Source organism: Oryx dammah, unplaced genomic scaffold, assembly GCF_014754425.2.
Source record: "Oryx dammah isolate SB20612 unplaced genomic scaffold, SCBI_Odam_1.1 HiC_scaffold_3, whole genome shotgun sequence".
NCBI lineage: Eukaryota > Metazoa > Chordata > Mammalia > Artiodactyla > Bovidae > Oryx > Oryx dammah.
In genome coordinates, this window is record NW_024070187.1 from 21,010,525 (window position 1) to 21,030,080 (window position 19,556).

Below are 19,556 nucleotides of genomic sequence, written 5' to 3' on the forward strand. Positions count from 1 at the left end.
TATTCTGAAGTCCAGTGTCAGCTTATCACGTAATAGCTGCATGATAAGTGTAGAGTTTTTATAGCTTTCTTCACTCAGCATGTCCAGTTCTGCAATTGCATCATCAAAAGCTGCTTTTGCCAACCTGCAGGCACAGTCAGGGGAATTAAGAATTTCATAGTAGAATACAGAAAAATTGAGAGCAAGACTTAAGCAAATGGGATGTTTTGAGGGACATTCTGTCATTGCAATATCACTGCTGCTGCTAAGTCACCTCAGTCATGTCTGACTCTGTGTGACCCCATAAATGGCAGCCCACCAGGCTCCCCCATCCCTGGGATTCTCCAGACAAGAGTACTGGAGTGGGTTGCCATTTCCTTCTCCAATGCATGAAACTGAAAGTGAAGTCGCTCAGTCGTGTCTGACCCTCAATAACCCCATGGACTGCAGCCTTCCTGTCCATGGGATTTTCCAGGCAAGAATACTGGAGTGGGGTGCCATTGCCTTCTCCAGTATCACTAGCAGCTTTATAAGCCACTAGGCTGTTCTCTGCAGCCTCCTTCCTGTCATTTCCTGTGGCAAATTCAGCCTGACACCTGTGGTAGTCCCCTTTTATTTTATAATAGAAAACCCTGGACTCACCAGTGTTAGCTGCTCGAATGACGTGTCCAGTACATCCAGATTGTCACAACAGATTAGCTCAGTCTCAACCATTTGTTAATATTCCTGAATCATTTTTAGTTTGTCTTCTCCTCCCTTGTTTTCTTCTTTCTTCCTTTTTAAAATTGTGTACCCTCTGAAGTTTTCATTTATAAACAATTATTCACTTATCTCAGAGAAGGGAGTGGCACCCCACTCCAGTACTCTTGCCTGGGGAATCCCATGGATAGAGGAGCCTGGTAGCTTCAGTTCATGGGGTCGCTGAGTCGGACACGACGGAGCGACTTCACTTTCACTTTTCACTTTCATGCATTGGAGAAGGAAATGGCAACCCACTCCAGTGTTCTTGCTTGGACAATCTCAGGGACGGGGGAGCCTGGTGGGCTGCCATCTATAGGGTCGCTCAGAGTCGGACACGACTGAAGTGACTTAGCAGTAGTAGCAGCATTCACTTATCTATCTGTCCAAATATTCAACAACTATTTGCAGTCACTATTCAACAGTCAAGCTGACTACTATGGATAATTTGTTAGGTGCTAGAGAACACTGAAGAATAAATCACATCTCCAATGAGCTAAAATCAAAGTATGAGCATAATTCTGTTGCAGCACTGAAGACATAAAAACAAACTCTGGATAGAGAGAGGAAGAGAATCTACAGTGTCATTCTGTAATCTGAGTGGAAATTAAAGGATAGATAGAAGTTTTCCAGCCGTAGAACTTTAGAATAATGTATGAGCAAGAGAAAATCACTTCAGCAAGGAAACCAGCATGTGAAAAAACCTGAAATTATATCTGAGCTGGATAATTTCCATTTGTCAATTCAGATCTACTCAGTGTCTATTCCACTCTTTTTTCTGACCCTGCCTACCAGGCTGACTACTTCTATAGACTGACTATATCAATAGCGTCCCTTGTTTTCTGGCCTCTTCTTGGCTTTACATAATGTAGGCCCCTGGAGGGCATGGCAGGAAGAAGATAACTTCTGAGATATATGTACCACTCTTGCCTTTCAGTTTTGCTACAAATTGGCTAAGTCTCCAGCTGTACACATATTTCTTACCAAGTACTTCTTCCTAAGGCTTCATCTCTTCACTTCAGATTAGAGGTCCTGAATTTGCATACTAAAACAGTGTCTACTCTGGCCAGAAGCAAAGTGGAAAATAGTAAAATCTGTATTATTTCAGGTAGATAATATTTAATATAAGCAAGCAAACATTTGAAGGCTGCAATGTCTTTATATCCAAAATTTTAAGTGTGTATAAGCATATAAAGATCCAGAAACAGAGCTTATAAAAAGGCTAATGAAAGGAAGAATTATACCATATACCAATAACAATCACAAAATGGAAAAGCTTACTTACTGAGTATAAGCAGTTATGTCAAAGAATTCTGTTTTGCAAAAGACAACTTTCTGATGAAAAGGACCCCTTGAATCATATCAGAAAAAGAAGTAAATGATAAAGGAAAGTGATCTAGTATTGCAGTGAAAAGGAAAACTAAGAAAAGATGGCATTAAATGTGAGCTTCTGATGGATATAGGGACTTCCCTAGTGGTCCAATGATTAAAACGTTGCCTTCCAACACAGGGGGTTCAATCCCTGGTCAAGGAGCTAAGTTCCCACATGCCTTGAAGCCAAAAAAACCCAAAGCATAAAACAGAAGCAATATTGTAACAAATTCAATAAATACTTTAAAAATCATCCACATCAGAAAAATATCTTTTTTAAAAAGTGACTTTAAAACTTCCTTAGGTGATATGCTAAGCAGAAGAGTGAAGAATCCAATCATAGCTATTTTTTGGGAAACAAGTCATACTAAGGGGGCTCTAATATATCTGAGAATCTGTTTGGTGAGGGAAGAATGGTAGTGAGCTCAAACAAACACCTAGAAAAGTCGAATGTGATCATATCAAAGATATATATTTATTTAAAGGAATAATAAAGTACTGACAATCATTTGAGTAAAATTATATCCTGGATTTGATCATTTCTCCTCAAGGTCCAAAGGGTCTTTATTTGCAGACCCTAAGGATCCATTTTCTTCATGTTACTGTTGAACGAATTATTATTCCTAGAGAGAGTTGCAGAATAGGAAATATCGATGCCGCAGTGAATTTCTAATCACCAGTTTCAATCACCAATTTCTTCAGCAGTACCTGGCACTTCCACCTATTTCTTTGGCCAACTGGCTCTCCCTTTCTGCAATATTTCAACATTTCTTCGTCTTCCTCAGTCATTAATGTAATTCAGTCTCCAGTGGTGATTCTCTGTCCCAAGCAGCAATCATCTCTCACCCAAACAAAAACAGTAATGAGGTAACTTACTTCCCTGCTTCCATTCTTTCCCTCTTTCAATCCATTCTCCAGGCTAAAATCTGATTACTCTCCCTTCCTGATTGAATCACTTCAATTACTTTCGAGAGGACAAAATTCCATGACCTACACTACAACTTCATCTCAAATCACTTTCCCCCTTCACTTTCAGCATTTCAATTACTTTAGCCTTCAGGTCCTCAAGTGCACATGGTTCTCCCACCCTTACCTATCAAATTGTAACAAACCAGAACAAACTGGGTGACTTAACAGAAATTTATTTCTCACATTTTTGGAAGCTAGAAGTCTGAAATCAAGGGGTTGGCAAGGGTCATGCTCCTCTGAAGCCTATGAGGAAATTCTGCCTGCCCTTCCTAGCTTCTGGTGGATTGCTGGTGTCTTTGGCATTCCTTGGCTTGTACACACGTCACTCAATCCTCCATCTTCATGTGGCATTCTTTGTTTTTCTGTTTCCAGAATTCTCCTTTATGCCTTATATTGAATTAGGGCCCATCCTGATGACCTTATTTTAATTTGATTACCTATATAAAACTATTTCCTCACAAGGTCACCTCCTATGATACTGGGTATTAGGACTTGAATGTATCTTTTATTCAGATCAGTTCAGTTCAGTTGCTCAGTCGTGTCCGACTCTTTGCGACCCCATGAGTCGCAACACGCCAGGCCTCCCTGTCCATCACCAACTCCCAGAGTTCACTCAGACTCACGTCCATCGAGTCCGTGATGCCATCCAGCCATCTCATCCTCTGTCGTCCCCTTCTCCTCCTGCCCCTAATCCCTCCCAGCATCAAAGTTTTTTCCAGTGAGTCAACTCTTCTTATGAGGTGGCCAAAGTACTGGAGTTTCAGCTTTAGCATCATTCCTTCCAAAGAAATCCCAGGGCTGATCTCCTTCCGAATGGACTGGTTGGATCTCCTTGCAGCCCAAGAGACTCTCAAGAGTCTTCTCCAACATCACAGTTCAAAAGCATCAATTCTTGGCACTCAGCCTTCTTCACAGTCCAACTCTCACATCCATACGTGACTACTGGAAAAACCATAGCCTTGACTAGACAGACCTTAGTCGGCAAAGTAATGTCTCTGCTTTTCAATATGCTATCTAGGTTGGTCATAACTTTTCTTCCAATGAGTAAGCGTCTTTTAATTTCATGGCTGCAGTCACCATCTGCAGTGATTTTGGAGCCCCAAAAAATAAAGTCTGACACTGTTTCCACTGTTTCCCCATCTATTTCCCATGAAGTGGTGGGACCGGATGCTATGATCTTCGTTTTCTGAACATTGAGTTTAAGCTTTTTCACTCTCCACTTTCATTAGAGGGATATAATTCAACCCATAAAATCACTGCAGATGGTGACTGCAGCCATGAAATTACAAGATGCTTACTCCTTGGGAGGAAAGTTATGACCAACCTAGACAGCATATTAAAAAGAAGAGACATTACTTTGCCAACAAAGGTCCATCTAGTCAAGGCTATGGTTTTTCCAGTAGTCATGTATGAATGTGAGAGCTGAAAAAGAAAAGAAAGAAAGCCGAGCACCGAAGAATTGATGCTCTTGAACTGTGATGTTGGAGAAGACTCTTGAGAGTCCCTTGGACTACAAGGAGATCCAACGAGTCCATTCTGAAGGAGATCAGCCCTGGGATTTCTTTGGAAGGAATGATGCTAAAGCTGAAACTCCAGTATTCTGGCCACCTCATGCGAAGAGCTGACTCATTGGAAAAGACCCTGATGCTGGGAGGGATTGGGGGCAGGAAGAGAAGGGGACGACAGAGGATGAGATGGTTGGATGCCATCACCAACTCAATGTACATGAATTTGGGTAAACTCTGGGAGTTGGTGATGGACAGGGAGGCCTGGCGTGCTGTGGTCCATGGAGTCACAAAGAGTAGGACATGACTGAGCAAAACTGAACTGAACTGAAAACCCCACCATTTGCACAGGAATTTTCCACGTGTTGTTTGTTCTCTCAGAAATCTTCTTTACAACCCTCACCCTTCTGCTACCTTGCCTAGTCACCTTTTCAGGTTTCAACCCAGAACTCTTTTCTTAGGGAGAACTGATTGATCATCTAAATCCTTTTTCCAATAAATGCAGTAAAACAGCCATAAACATTGCCTTTGTAACACTTATATTTGTAATTTTAAACTTAATAATGAGATTATTTGATTAGTATCTACCTACTTCACTCAACTGTGAGTTCTGCAAAGGTCATTTTTTCTCACTGTTGTATTACTACAGTGTCTGGAATGTTACAGCAGGCATCCAATAAATATTTGGTTGAATGAATGAATAATAGATCAAACCAAAAATGACAAAAATGTCAGCTTGAAGTTTCAAATTTTCTACTTTTACTTAAATGTTAGTGAGAACATAAATTGATTGCTTGCTTCCATACAGTTTAAGTGAAACAGTATTCTACCTGTAGGAAATAATTTCTCTAACACTAAACTAATAGATTGTTTTTAAAAGATCACTGAAAACTTTGCAGTTTATTTTGAATTGTCCATGCTGAAGTGGCTGTACAGGATTTTAAACCTACTCATGTCACTCAACTTCTTATTTTAGTTTCAAAATAGCAACTGTCTAAACATTCAAACTGGATTCATAAATTTCCAGTACAAGCAAAAAAAGCAAAGATTATGATAGGATTTAGGAATATTCAGTTCAGTAAAACATTTATTGATAAGTTCTGTGTCTGACTCTGTAAACACCATAACGCAACACTTCAATATAATGAGAGAAATGGCATGGTGAGCTACAGTCCATGGCAGGGGGGAACAGAAATAACCAACCAAAATTATTGCCTTTATATATTTGACATTTGTCTTTAATGTTACACAGAAATGTTTGAATTTACAGACAAAATGTGACTTCTGATTCTTTGGAAGACATCTACCTTACATATTTCTCTTTCCCTCCCATAATTCCTTATATGAATAGTTATACTCAAAGCTATAATCTGTACCTATAAAGACTTCAAGGATTGGCAGAACTGGCTTAGAATTCCAATTCTTACCATCTTGGACATTTTTAAACAATGTACTTAAACTTTAAGCCTCAAGTCTTCTTTTCTGTAAAATAGAGATAGTATTATTTGATTTATTGAACTTTTCTGGCTGTTAAATATGTATATGTATATACATATATATACAGTGTGTCTCTGTGTGTGTGTGTGTGTGATAAGTTGCCTGGTTATGCTTAGCAATCAATACACATTGCTAGAATTAATTTTTACCAACATAAGCATGAGAGGTGAATTTTAAATAGTTTTCAGATTTAAACGTATGCATTTTATTTTCTTTTTTAGGCTATGTATTTGCTTAAACCAAGGTACTGTTTTACCGCTACTTTTGTCATATCTAACATTCACTTTTGCCTAGTAGCTGTCATTGGAGAAGGAAATGGCAACCCACTCCAGTATTCCTGCCTGGAGAATCCCATGGAAAGAGGAGCCTGCTGGGCTACAGTCCATAGGGTCAAAAAGAATCAGACACATTAGCTGTCATATATAATAAATTAAGAATATTTCCTTTAAGTAAATTACAACTGAAGCTAATATTATGAATAGTATATAAGTACCTATATATCACTGAAGATCTAGTTCTACCTAATAGTTGCAAAAGCAAAGAGCAATAAGCAAATTAATGAATTACTCTTATGTTGAAATACTTATTCATAAAAGTAAATGTTTTTGGTTTAAGTAATATTCAGTCTTTGATAAAACTGTTACCTTTGAAAAACACAAAATGGTAAACAGTAAAAGTAGTATGATTAGATAATATGCTTTATTGAGAGAAATGCCAAGATACAATTAATTTAGCATACATTATTTTCTACTCTGACTATTGGCCGTAAGTTGGCAATGAGCCATATTATCCAATTTAAAACTAGAATTTGATTCTCCCAGACATAGTGTTACTATTTTACCAAGTGAATAAAGCTTGGCTTTTGTTACCATATTCAAACAGTTTCTAATTTCCCAAAATGTTGCACTCTAAAAATAATATGTGCAATAATAATAGGTCCATCTAGTCAAGGCTATGGTTTTTTCAGTAGTCATGTATGGATGTGAGAGTTGGACTGTGAAGAAAGCTGAGCACCAAAGAATTGATGCTTTTGAACTGTGGTGTTGGAGAAGACTCTTGAGAGTCCCTTGGATTCCAAGGAGATCCAACCAGTCCATTCTGAAGGAGATCAGCCCTGGGATTTCTTTGGAAGGAATGATGCTAAAGCTGAAACTCCAGTACTTTGGCCACCTCGTGTGAAGAGTTGACTCATTGGAAAAGACTCTGATGCTGGGAGGGATTGGGGGCAGGAGGAGAAGGGGACGACAGAGGATGAGATGGCTGGATGGCATCACGGACTCGATGGACATGAGTCTGAGTGAACTCCGGGAGTTGGTGATGAACAAGGTGGCCTGGTGTGCTGCAATTCATGGGGTCGCAAAGAGTCAGACACAACTGAGCGACTGAACTGAACTGAACTGAACTGATGTTTCTTAGAGCCTTAAATATATTTTCCTATAACAATTATGTTATATATAGTTACATAGACACTATGTAGATTTATATGATATAGTATGAACTGTTTTGGAGGTAACAGCATAATCTTAGTCAAACTTGGTTTATTCATCCTTATCTAAATCCTGAACCATATCTCTGGATGCTTTTCAATGGATATGTTGACAATATCTTTCCTAGGGATTCCTCATCTTTGTCAATCATGTAGACATTATCTATATTAGTTCTCTAGAACTTTCTTTTTATAAAGTTAAACATACACAAGAAAAATGCATTTCTTAGGGTACAGAACTCATATTTTTAAGCACTTAATGCATACCTTTCCGATTCCGTTCAGCAGAGTTCTGATAATGTGCTAGGCACAGCACCAAATAATTGATACCTTTCACTTGTATTATTTCTATTGATCTTGACTTCACCACTAAGAGGGGGTGTTCTTATTTCTATTTTAAAAATAATAAAGTTGAAGTTCAAAAAGTTAAATAAGTGACAGGATAGGATTTGAACCTTGATCTGCCTGATTGATAAGACTATGCCATAATTACTCTAGTTTGTCTCTATGCAAGTGAAATTTTTATTAATTTGTTTACTAGAAAAGAGACAACCATGGCCCTTGAAAGTCCTCTGAAATCACTTTAAACTCTGCTAACAAGAGACCCAACAAAATGGTTTTGTTTGTTTTCATACAGGTATATGGCCATCATTGACCCCTTGAAGCCCAGACTGTCTGCCACCGCAACCAAGATTGTCATTGGAGGCATTTGGGTTCTAGCATTTCTACTTGCATTCCCTCAGTGTCTTTATTCCAAAACCAAAGTCATGCCGGGCCGTACTCTTTGCTACGTGCAATGGCCAGAAGGCCCCAAGCAACATTTCACGTAAGTTAATTATCTATTATAATCTTCAACTAAATGCACTGAGCACTTAAGGAACTATAGGTTGGGAGCAACAGTTAAGCAGATAAGGCATAAACAGTTCCTTTAAGGGCTCAAACATTACTTCGGAAAAAAGACACATAAAAATACTATACTATCTGTATATAATACTGTATGATATGATCAATTAGTTTGTATAAGTTAAAGTGATTTCTAATTGGAAAAATATGATGAAAATATGGGGTACCTCTGGAGAATTTCCAGAGAAGATGATAAGATAACTGGAGATGAAAGCGCAAAGGAAAACCAGGTTGTTCTGCATTAAGGAATGAGTGAGAAGGGTGGAACTGAAACCCAAAGTGTGGATTGCTCTTGTAAGAAGCCTGGCTGAAAGGAAAGGGAGTCTTGGTATGTTCCTGGTTGTGTTCCTTTGTTTTAGCATTAAAAACTTAAACACTTAGGTCAGAAAGGAGATAGGAATGCTACATGTTAGATTTTGGTATTTCATATTTTGGACACACCTTAAAAAAAGCAAATTAGCAAAACAATTGTTTCCATTTTGTTTTTTATTCTGACCATTTAAATTTTATTTCAAATAAAATTCTTATTTAGTGATCTGTTTTTTTCCTTTAAAAACTAACAAATAATGCAAATACAATGATAATCTTTTAAAGTAGATATTTTATCAAACTCTGCTCTACTCAGAGTCCAGATTTTTAAAGAAAAAGATTGAAGAGTGTTTATTAAAGGAAAAGCAGGCAGCAGTTATTAAACTGAGGACTGCATTCTTTCCATTATGTAATACTAATATATCTTAATTGTATGATAGCAAAACAAAATTATTCATAATAATAAAATTAAATTATTTGTTGACTGAATCAATTCACCACTGACTTTAACACTTAATAAGCTATCAGGAAGACAGCTTTACCAAATAAACACAGATATTGAGATTAGTATACCAAAATCTTTAATTACTTTAAAGCCTTTCTAAGTCAGTGGAAGTCACTCAAAAGTTTATACAAATTCTAATTTGGCTGTTATATTATTGGCTCCTATCTTAGTCCACCATAGTAATATTTTTATAATTTTTATTGAAAGCTATGAAATCCCAAAATTTAGTTTAATTTATAGTATAATGACTTTGACATGACTAATACCTCCATATGTTATTTACCAAATTTAATGATACAATCAAAATGTGCCAAGAGTTTGATAAAACTCTAATATGACTCAGAACATCTAGTTACATTTTTTTCCTTTAGATGAAGAGTGATTTATTTCAAATATGACTGATGTTGCAAGATGTATGTAAAAGATTTACACAGAAGAAAATGTATCAGTTGATCAGTTTACTCTGTGCCATCTCTTTTCCTCTGATTATCTGTTTAATTAGGTTAGCCTAGTGATTACCAAGCAAAGGAAAATACTCATCTTGAAGCCTCTAGGCAAGGGGAAATGTGCAGTTTAAACGAGCTCTGTATGAATGCTATAGTTTTCATATGTGAAGTAAAAATTGACAAATTTAAACTGGTAGTATGTGGATGATTGTAGATGACAATAGCTGGGACTTCCCTTGGTGGCTCAGTGGTAAAGAATCCACCTCCAGTGTGGGACATGAAGAAGTCGTGAGTTCAAACCCTGGGTCAGGAAGATCCCTGGAGGAGGGCATGACAACCCACTCCAGTGTTCTTGCCTGGAGAATCCCATGGACAGAGGAGCCTGGTGGGCTACAGTCCACAGGGCTGCAAAGAGTTGGACACAGCTGAAGCGATTGAGCACAGTACACAGTACAGGTGACAGTAGCTAGGTGTTTTGGTGAAATTGTGAAATGAGGACTTAGAAGAGAAAATGTGGGCTAATCGTTGGCATTTTCAATTATGACTTAAAATGGGATGAATTCAAAGTCTCATTATTTTACTCCAATATGCTCTTCAGCATGTATTTTTCTTATTTCTTGCAGTTACCATATTATTGTTATTATCCTGGTGTACTGTTTCCCATTGCTTGTCATGGGTATCACATACACCATCGTTGGAATCACCCTCTGGGGAGGAGAGATCCCGGGGGACACCTGTGACAAGTATCATGAGCAGCTAAAGGCTAAAAGAAAGGTACTGTTCCATATAACTTTCCAGCATTTGCATAAATAGTGGTGCATCAGAGAAGGGAAAAAAAATCTAGTTATGGCATTTTAATATATAATTTGATGCTTTACTGCTACTTTTATTTTTCCCCCTTCTTTCTTTTTTTTTAAATTTTGCTTTCTTTTTATCTTCTATAAGCCACTAGTCATGTACAATAGCAGTTTATGATAAGAGTAGTCATTTCCTTACAGAAAAACTATTACCTTTTGCAGAATATTCTTAATTATACCACTAGAAACTTCTGAAATTTCACTGTAGGAGTCACAGTTGGTTGTATTTCTGCAGCTCTAGTTATCTTAGTCTTTTATTAAACAAAATGCCTCTGATGTACTATATAATCTTTCAGAAGTTCTATTTATCCCAGGAAAGGCATCTCTCTTAGTATGTGCTATAAATCTATAATATCCATTTATGTATCCCATTTTTCTCTTCCCTACACCTCCTCACATTCCACCCCTATCCTTTATCTGGCTTCTACACAGCCATCTGATTAACAGATGAAGTTACATTAATACTGTTGTACAACTTACTGGGTGACATGATAAAAATTATTTCTGAACAATTCACATTAAGCAAGAAAACCTATAATAATTATCATAGTGACATTTTAATAGGATTATTTTTTCATTGTTTCCTTTTCTGACTACTATTATGTGACTCAGTGGGTGAGATTTTTTTATAATAAATTTGCATAGTTAAAAGGAATCTTAGAATCTCTATTCCATCTTTCTCTCTCCAAGTCATGAGTACCTAGTGCAAATCACAGAGGTTTTTCCAAGGATAAGTGAGACACACCGATTATGTCAATTATTATTATTCCATTTATGATTCATTTATTCATGTGGAACTATTGCTTACCGACACTCACTTAACAACAATCAATCAGGTTTTTAAAACCTAGTATAGAAAATAGATTCTATTTTAACATTAATAGGTTTTTTCTCTGTTGACAAACAGGCAAGACTTTATGTTTGGTTAGCATTTTATTGTTAGGTTGAGTATTTGAAAGCAAATATTTTTTCACATCAATTTAGTTATTTCAGCCCATAGGATATATAATTTCATTTTATTTCTCTTTGGGAAAAAAAAAAAAAAACCTTAAAAATGAAGTACACAATGCCACTGCTGAGCATATATATCAGAGAAAACTATAATTCAAAAAAAACATGCACCCTAGTGTTCCCTCCAACACTATTTACAATAGCCAAGACATGGAGACAACTTAATTTTCCATTTACAGACAAATGGATAAATAGGATGTGATACATATGTATAATGGAATACTACTAAGTCACAAAGAGAAAGTAATAATGCCATCTACAGTAATATGGATGGACCTAGAAATGATCATACTAAGTGAAGTAAGTCAGAGAGAGAAAGACAAATACCATAGGACATCGTTTAAGGGTAGAATCTAAAATATGAATGAACTTATCTAGGGAGGGCATGGCAACCCACTCCAGTATTCCTGCCTGGAGAATCTTATGGACAGAGGAGCCTGGTGGGCTACAGTCCACAGGGTTGCATAGAGTCGGACATGACTGAAGTGAGTTAGAATAGAATGCACGCAACCACACACAAAACAGAAACGGACTCACAGACATAGAGAACAGATTGTGGTTCCCAAGGCAAAGTGGGGGAGGGAGAGAGGATTGCCTGGAAGTTTGGGGTTAGTAGATGCAAACTACTCCATTTAGAATGGATAAACAACAAGATCCTACTGTATAGGACAGGGAACTATATTCAATAGCCTGTGATAAAACCTAATGGAAAAGAATGTATATATGTATAACTGAATCACTTTGTTGTAACAGTAGAAATTAACAAAACTTGTAAAGCAACTATACTTCAATAAAATTTAAAAATAAAGTGCACAAGCAACCAAACTATGTCTTTATCACACTAAAAAAAAAAAAAAAAAAGAATCGTAGAACTAGCAGAACTTCAGTAACATAATCATCTTAAGTGAACAGTTTCTCCCTCTCCTTTATTTTGATCCTCACTTTCTCACATCTTGTTCATGCTGCAAGACACTCTTTGCAGGGGCATATTTTCTAAACAGCTATGTTTTAGGCATAATCACATTAAATAACTGATGTGATAGTCTGCATTGCTGTTGTTGTTCAGTTGCTAAGTCCTGTCTGATTCTTTTCGACCCCAGGGACTGTAGCCCACCAGGCTCCTCTGTCCATGGGATTTCCCAGGCAAGAGTACTGGAGTGGGCTGCTATTTTCTTCTCCAAGGGATCCTCCTGACCCAGGGATCGAACCCAGGTCTCCTGCATCTGCTGCATTGGCAGGAGAATTCTTTACCACTGAGCCACCAGGGAAGCCCCATATTCTACGTACCATATTTCAGAATCACTTGTCTTTGTACTTCCTGCTTACTTTCTTGTCTTTTATTTCTTTCCTACTAGTTTAAGCATTTTAAAAACACTTTTCCCCTATTCAATTCTACACAACTTAAAATAAGTTCAGTAATTATAGATTATAGCTCCTTTTCCTTAATATTGACGTAATATTTTTCTAGGAAGAGATAAAAATTTAATCTGAGTGTTCCTTTTTATTTTTGAGTTGAATCCCAGAGGGAACAAAAGAAAGAAGGAATATTTTTGCATTTGCCCCTCTATAGCAGATGAGAATATGGCATACGTATTTCATTTTTCTGCATTACTCTGCAATTTCAAAGTATAAATATCAATTCAAACTGAGAGATTGACTCTTCTAGAATATTTCAAAAATTAAGACATATGAAAGTTCTAATCCATATTTCTGTTTCTCAGGTTGTGATCTTGGCTGAAATAGTATAAAATGACATCTATGACATGGGCTTCTCATAATAAATCACCTTGTCCTTAGGTTTCTTTCACAGTCACTTACTGATATGACCATTATTAGTGTTGTGAAAGTAACACTCATTTTGCCCCAAAATTTAAAATTTCAAAATAAAAATAGCTCTTCTCTTAATTTTTTTTATTTAAAATTTAAATATTGTCTAATGGTAACCCACTCCAGTATTCTTGCCTGGAAAATCCCATGGACGGGGAAGCCTGGTAGGGTCCATGGGGTCGCAAAGAGTCAAACACAACTGAGCAACTTCACTTCACTTACTTAGTATAGTTTGGAATACTGTTATTTCTAGTAATTATGCTCTTTTCTTATATCAGTATGACTGTTTAGGTGAAAGATATGAATTTTACCCTGGATGGGCCATTCAATCATATGTTGTCTCCTAGAGATTACATCTTTGATACTACAGATTGGACTTGAGAAATGAGAGTGTTGGTTACAAGAGAGCAAATTCATCATGACTGCTTGGAAAAAACAACTCTATAAACAACTCTGAGTCAATGTACTATTAATAAAAAAAAAAAGCAGTTACTGATTGAGCTCCCCAGACACATGAATAAGAATAAAAAAAAGTTTAAGAAATTTTAGTCAGAATACTGAAAAGATCTTTCCAACTACTAAGAAACATTGCTGCCATTTCTCTTTTTCTTAAGGTCTTCAGGAACTGTATTCAGTTTTGGGTCCTGTAGATTAAATTCTATGAACAGCCAGTGGAAATAAATTCCATGTCTAAGCTATATAGAACCTAATAGGCCTAAAAGTTGAACTAACGTGAAGCTGTCAAAAAAATGAGGATTAACCACCCCCACTCAACCTTTACATTTGTCCTGCCTAACAATATGCATACTTTGAAAATAATACCAGTGACACTTCAAAAATTTCCTGGTACATAGAACTGTTCTGAGTAAATGGTACCTGTTACTTAAGGCACTTTGTATATATGTGCACTTTATTATATAGGCACTTTACTTTGAATATATAAAGCACTTTATTATGAAGATCAGAAAGCATCATGTGGTAGAAAAGTAAAGAGGTATAAAACTGGTCATTTATCTATTTAAACATAATATTGACCTACATTTTAACATGAGTCACAGTTTATAAATAACTTTCACATGAATATTATTTAATTCTCACATTATCTATGTGAATTTTTCTTGTTTACAGAAAAATGAAATTGAGCCCCAAATTCACAAAATTATAAGTGGCAGACCTTGGACTTGAATCCTAAACAAAATTTTTACAGTTGAGCTCTTTCAGAGAGCTATCTCAAAGGAATAGGTTTCAGAATGATACTTTATGTCTGAGTATTACTTATATTATATGAAGTGCATTCTCATACATAGACTGTACTAATCTCACCGTAGTACCAAGAGGTAGGCCTAAGTAAGTAAGTAAATAAGTTCAGTCACTCAGTCATGTCTGACTCTTTGTAACCCCATGGACTGCAGCACACCAGGCTTCCCTGTTCATCACCAACTCCTGGAGCTTGCTCAAACTTATGTCCATTAAGTCGGTGATGCCATTCAACCATCTCATCCTCTGTCACCCCCTTCTCTTCCCGCCTTCTTCAATATTTCCCAGCATCAGGGTCTTTTCCAATGAGCCATTTCTTCACATCAGGTGGCCAAAGTAGTGGAGCTTCAGCTTTAGCATCAGTCCTTCCAATGAATATTCAGGACTGATTTCCTTTAGGATAGACTGGTTGGATCTCCTTGCAGTCCAGGGGACTCCCAAGGGTCTTCTCCAACACCACACTTCAAAAGCATCAATTCTTCAGTGCTCAGCTTTCTTTATGGTCCAACTCTCACATCCATACATGACTACTGAAAAAACCATAGCTTTGACTAGATGGACCTATGTCAGCAAATGTCTCTGCTTTTTAATATGCTGTCTAGATTGGTCATGGCTTTTCCTCCAAGGAGCAAGCATCTTTTAATTTCACAGCTGCAATCACCATCTACAGTGATTTTGGAGCCCAAGAAAATAAAATCTGTCACTGTTTCCATTGTTTCCTCATCTATTTTCCATGAATGGGACCAAATGCCATGATCGTCGTTTTTTGAATGTTGAGTTTTAAGCCAGCTTTTTCACTCTCCTCTTTCACTTTTATCAAGAGGCTTTTTAGTTCCTTTTTACTTTCTGCCATAAGGGTGGTGTCATTGGCATATCTGAGGTTATTGATATTTCTCCCGACAATCTTGATTCCAGCTTATGCTTCATCCAGCCTGGCATTTCGCATGATGTACTCTGCATATAAGTTAAATAAACAGGGTGACAATATACAGCCCTGACATACTCTTTTCCCAATTTGGAATCAGTCTGTTGTTCCATGTCCAGTTCTAACCATTGCTTCTTGACCTGCATAAAGATTTCTCAAGAGGCAGGGAAGGTGGTCTGGTATTCCCATATCTTGAAGAACTTTCCACAGTTTGTTGTGATCCACACAGTCAAAGGCTTTGGCATAATCAATAAAGCAGAAGTAGATGTTTTTCTGGGACTCTCTTGCTTTTTCTATGATCCAGTGGATCGTAGGAGGTAGGCATACTGGAAATTACTTTCTTCCATTTTTAACAAATCAGGAAACTGAAGGTCTGGGAAGGTGAATGGGACCCAAATTCATACAGCTGGTAATAGTATAAGTAAGCCCTTTCAGTCCTGTGGAATGCATTCTTTCTATTACACTGAACTGCAAAGAGTTGACAGCTACCTTGAGCCAGTCTCCTGTCCATCTTCTCATTCACAGCATATGAAAGTATTGTTCCTTTTCTTGAAAGTTTTTTGATGAGGGCTAACAAAGATAATGTATGTATTAATGTGTCTGGTACTTAATGTCATAAACATGTACTTCCAATCTGCATGTATCTTCATCTATTTATGAGACAAAAATAAACCTAATTATTATCACTAATATAAAGTACAATGCTTGTGATAGCTCTATATAAGCAACAAGCATTTACTGTGCTTGTTATGTCCCAGACCCTTGATTTAGGTGCTTTAAATAGTTTAGCCAATTGAATTCTGACAACCACATAAGGGAGGCATTATTGTTATTTTCAGTTGACAGATGAAGAAACAGTCATTAGCTGGGGTAACTGCCTAGTCTGTTGAATGACAGAGTCAGGATATAAACCCAGAAAGTCTAATTTAGAGAACGTGATCATAATTTCTATATTTTAATGATCATTTCTGTACTTTGCTGGGTGGTGGTGATAAATAAGATAAAGTAATTATTTTCTTAGCTTTTTAGTTGTTTAATTACCGGGAGTACAATTGAATACATTATTATATTATTTATTGATACATTCTGAGTTTAAAAGCTCTTGTAGGTTAAAAGGACCAAAATACATAATGTTGTTTTTAAGAAAAAATTATCTTCCAATACCACCAGTCAACTTAACACTTATTTCCAGTACCAGCAATCAACAAAAATTACATCTTAATAAACAGTTTATCTGTACACTGGAACTTCATGCAATTACCAAAGTGAGGAGGCACCTATCTTACCTGCAAAAATATACACTAAAACCTGGTTTTGATTGTTAAAAATTATAAATCAGCTTAACTGAGTACTTTTTTTGTTTTTAGTTCAAATGAGTTTTTTAAACACTTTAAAGCTCCTCTAACATACGCTGAATAAAAAGAATACACAACCTCCCTTTACAAATTCTCCTCAGTTAATATAACATGCTAACACATAATGATATTAATGGTTTTGATGCAAGTAAAAACATTCTACAATAATTACATCACCACTGCCAAATATAAATAGACATATAAAAGTAATTGTTTCTCATATCTGGAGAAAATTCAGGTTTGTAAAGCCAAATGAGCACAATGTCTTGTGTGTGCCTGAGAGAGAGAGACGTAATAGGAAAGAGAGTGATAGATACGATACAAAACAAAAGATATATAAGAGATACTACTGTGGAAGAACTGGGACTCTGGACAGTTGAATTCCAGATGTGGTATTTTATTTCAGACTTACTTTGTTTGAGTCATCACTTTTCTCTGGGCTCATTGTCATATTTGTAAAACGAGAAGATTGAAGCAGATCACTTTCAAGTTCTCTTCCAGCTATACATACCCATGGTTGAGATGATCAAAATTTATTTAACATATAATGTGGACCAGGCATTGTGCACAAGTGATTTTATTTAAACTTTGTAAAATCCTATAAAAGAGGATATATTTCAGGTCATAAACATTAGTGAGCAAAGCTTATAGAAAATTTTCTAATGGGTTCTGTGTAGTTGATTTTAGTTGGAGGCAAAATTTTCCTTCAAACCTTTGACCCCACATAAGTTTGCGAAACCTGTATGCAGGTCAGGAAGCAACAGTTAGAACTGGATATGGAACAACAGACTGGTTCCAAATAGGAAAAGGAGTACGTCAAGGCTGTATATTGTCGCCCTGCTTATTTAACTTGTATGCAGAGTACATCATGAGAAACACTGGGCTGGATGAAGCACAAGCTGGAATCAAGATTGCCGGGAGAAATATCAATAACTTCAAATATGCAGATGACACCACTCTTATGGCAGAAAGTGAAGAAGAACTAAAAAGCCTCTTGATGAAAGTGAAAGAGGAGAGTGAAAAAGTTGGCTTAAAGCTCAACATTCAGAAAAGTAAGGTCATGGCATCCAGTCCCAGCACTTCATGGCAAATAGATGGGGAAACAGTGGAAACAGTGGCTGACTTTTATTTTTCTGGGCTCCAAAATCACTGCAGATGGTGATTGCAGCCATGAAATTAAAAGATGCTTGCTCCTTGGAAGGAAAGTTATGACCAACCTAGATAGCATATTCAAAAGCAGAGACATCACTTTGCAAACAAAGGTCTATCTAGTCAAGGCTATGGTTTTTCCAGTGGTCATGTATAGATGTGAGAATTGGACTATAAAGAAAGGTGAGCGCAGAAGAATTGATGCTTTTGAACTGTGGTATTGGAGAAGACTCTTGAGAGTCCCTTGGACTGCAAGGAAATCCAATCAGTCCATCCTAAAGGAGACCAGTCCTGAGTGTTCATTGGAAGGACTGATGTTGAAGCTGAAACTCCAATACTTTGGCCACCTGATGCGAAGAGCTGACTCATTGGAAAAGACCCTGATGCTGGGAAAGATTGATGGCAGGCGGAGAAGGGAACAACAGAGGACCAGATGGTTGGATGGCATCACCAACTCAATGGACATGGGTTTGGGTGGACTCTGGGAGTTGGTGATGGACAGGGAGGCCTGGCATGCTGCTGTTCATGGGGTTGCAAAGAGTCGGACATGACTGAGCGACCAAACTGAACTGACTGAAGTAACCAGTCACTCATATTATACTGTTGTTTACAAGGATACTGTGCAGAGATTGGAATGGGAAGATCAACACTTAAGGTCAGTTCAGCATGAAGCACCCCCAACTCAAAAATAAAATTTGCTCTTCTTCTACTTTGTTGGACTTCAGTTCTTACACTTTTTCTCTCCGGTCTCAGCCACTCCTCCACATCCTTCTTCTCCTACCTCTAGCCCTATCTAGTTTGAGGAAAGAAAAAAATACATGCTTTGACCTATGCTTAGGTAGGTGTTTCATAGGCACACTAGTGGGACAGAAACAGGAAGGAAAATCACAGGAAATATTAATACGTAGAGCATCAATTTATAGTGCAATGTCATGTTGTTTTCATATAGTAGTTCTCTATCCATTACTTTTATAAATATGTATATATGAATGCATGTAAAATGCACATAGTAAATATATGTGCTCTAGATGGCAAAGCAAGAGAGCAATCATGGAGTCCAAAACTAGCTCAGAATCTGTGAAGAAAATTCTTTCCAATTTTTTTTTCCTTTTTTTGCCAATTCTATTTTTATAGAATGCAATATATACACATTTTTAAAATTTTACCTTATGATAATATTCTGGAATAGATGGAAAATATTTTATTTCAAAGACAGATAAGCAGAAATGTTGAAGCTAGAGAAAGTCACGGCAAAATAGAAGGGATCAGTCTGGAAAACCCTGAATATTCATTGGAAGGACTGATGCTGAAGCTGAATCTCCAATACTTTGGCCACCTGATGTGAAGAGCCCACTCACTGGAAGACCCTGATGCTGGGAAAGACTGAAAGCAAAAGGAGAAGGAGGTGGCAGAGGCTGACATGGTTGGATAGCATCGCCAACTCAGTGGACACGAATTTGAGCAAAC

General features: G+C 37.1%; 1 protein-coding gene across 1 annotated transcript in view; it reads left to right on the forward strand.

Moving 5' to 3' along the window:
- The window catches only part of TACR3 (tachykinin receptor 3), a 68,737-nt gene that overhangs the window by 18,863 nt on the left and 30,318 nt on the right, over window positions 1-19,556 (forward strand). Inside the window, exons 2-3 of the mRNA XM_040237745.1 lie at window positions 8,183-8,371; window positions 10,332-10,482. Coding sequence (XP_040093679.1) covers window positions 8,183-8,371; window positions 10,332-10,482 — 340 coding nt within the window. The remainder of the gene's footprint in view (window positions 1-8,182; window positions 8,372-10,331; window positions 10,483-19,556) is intronic.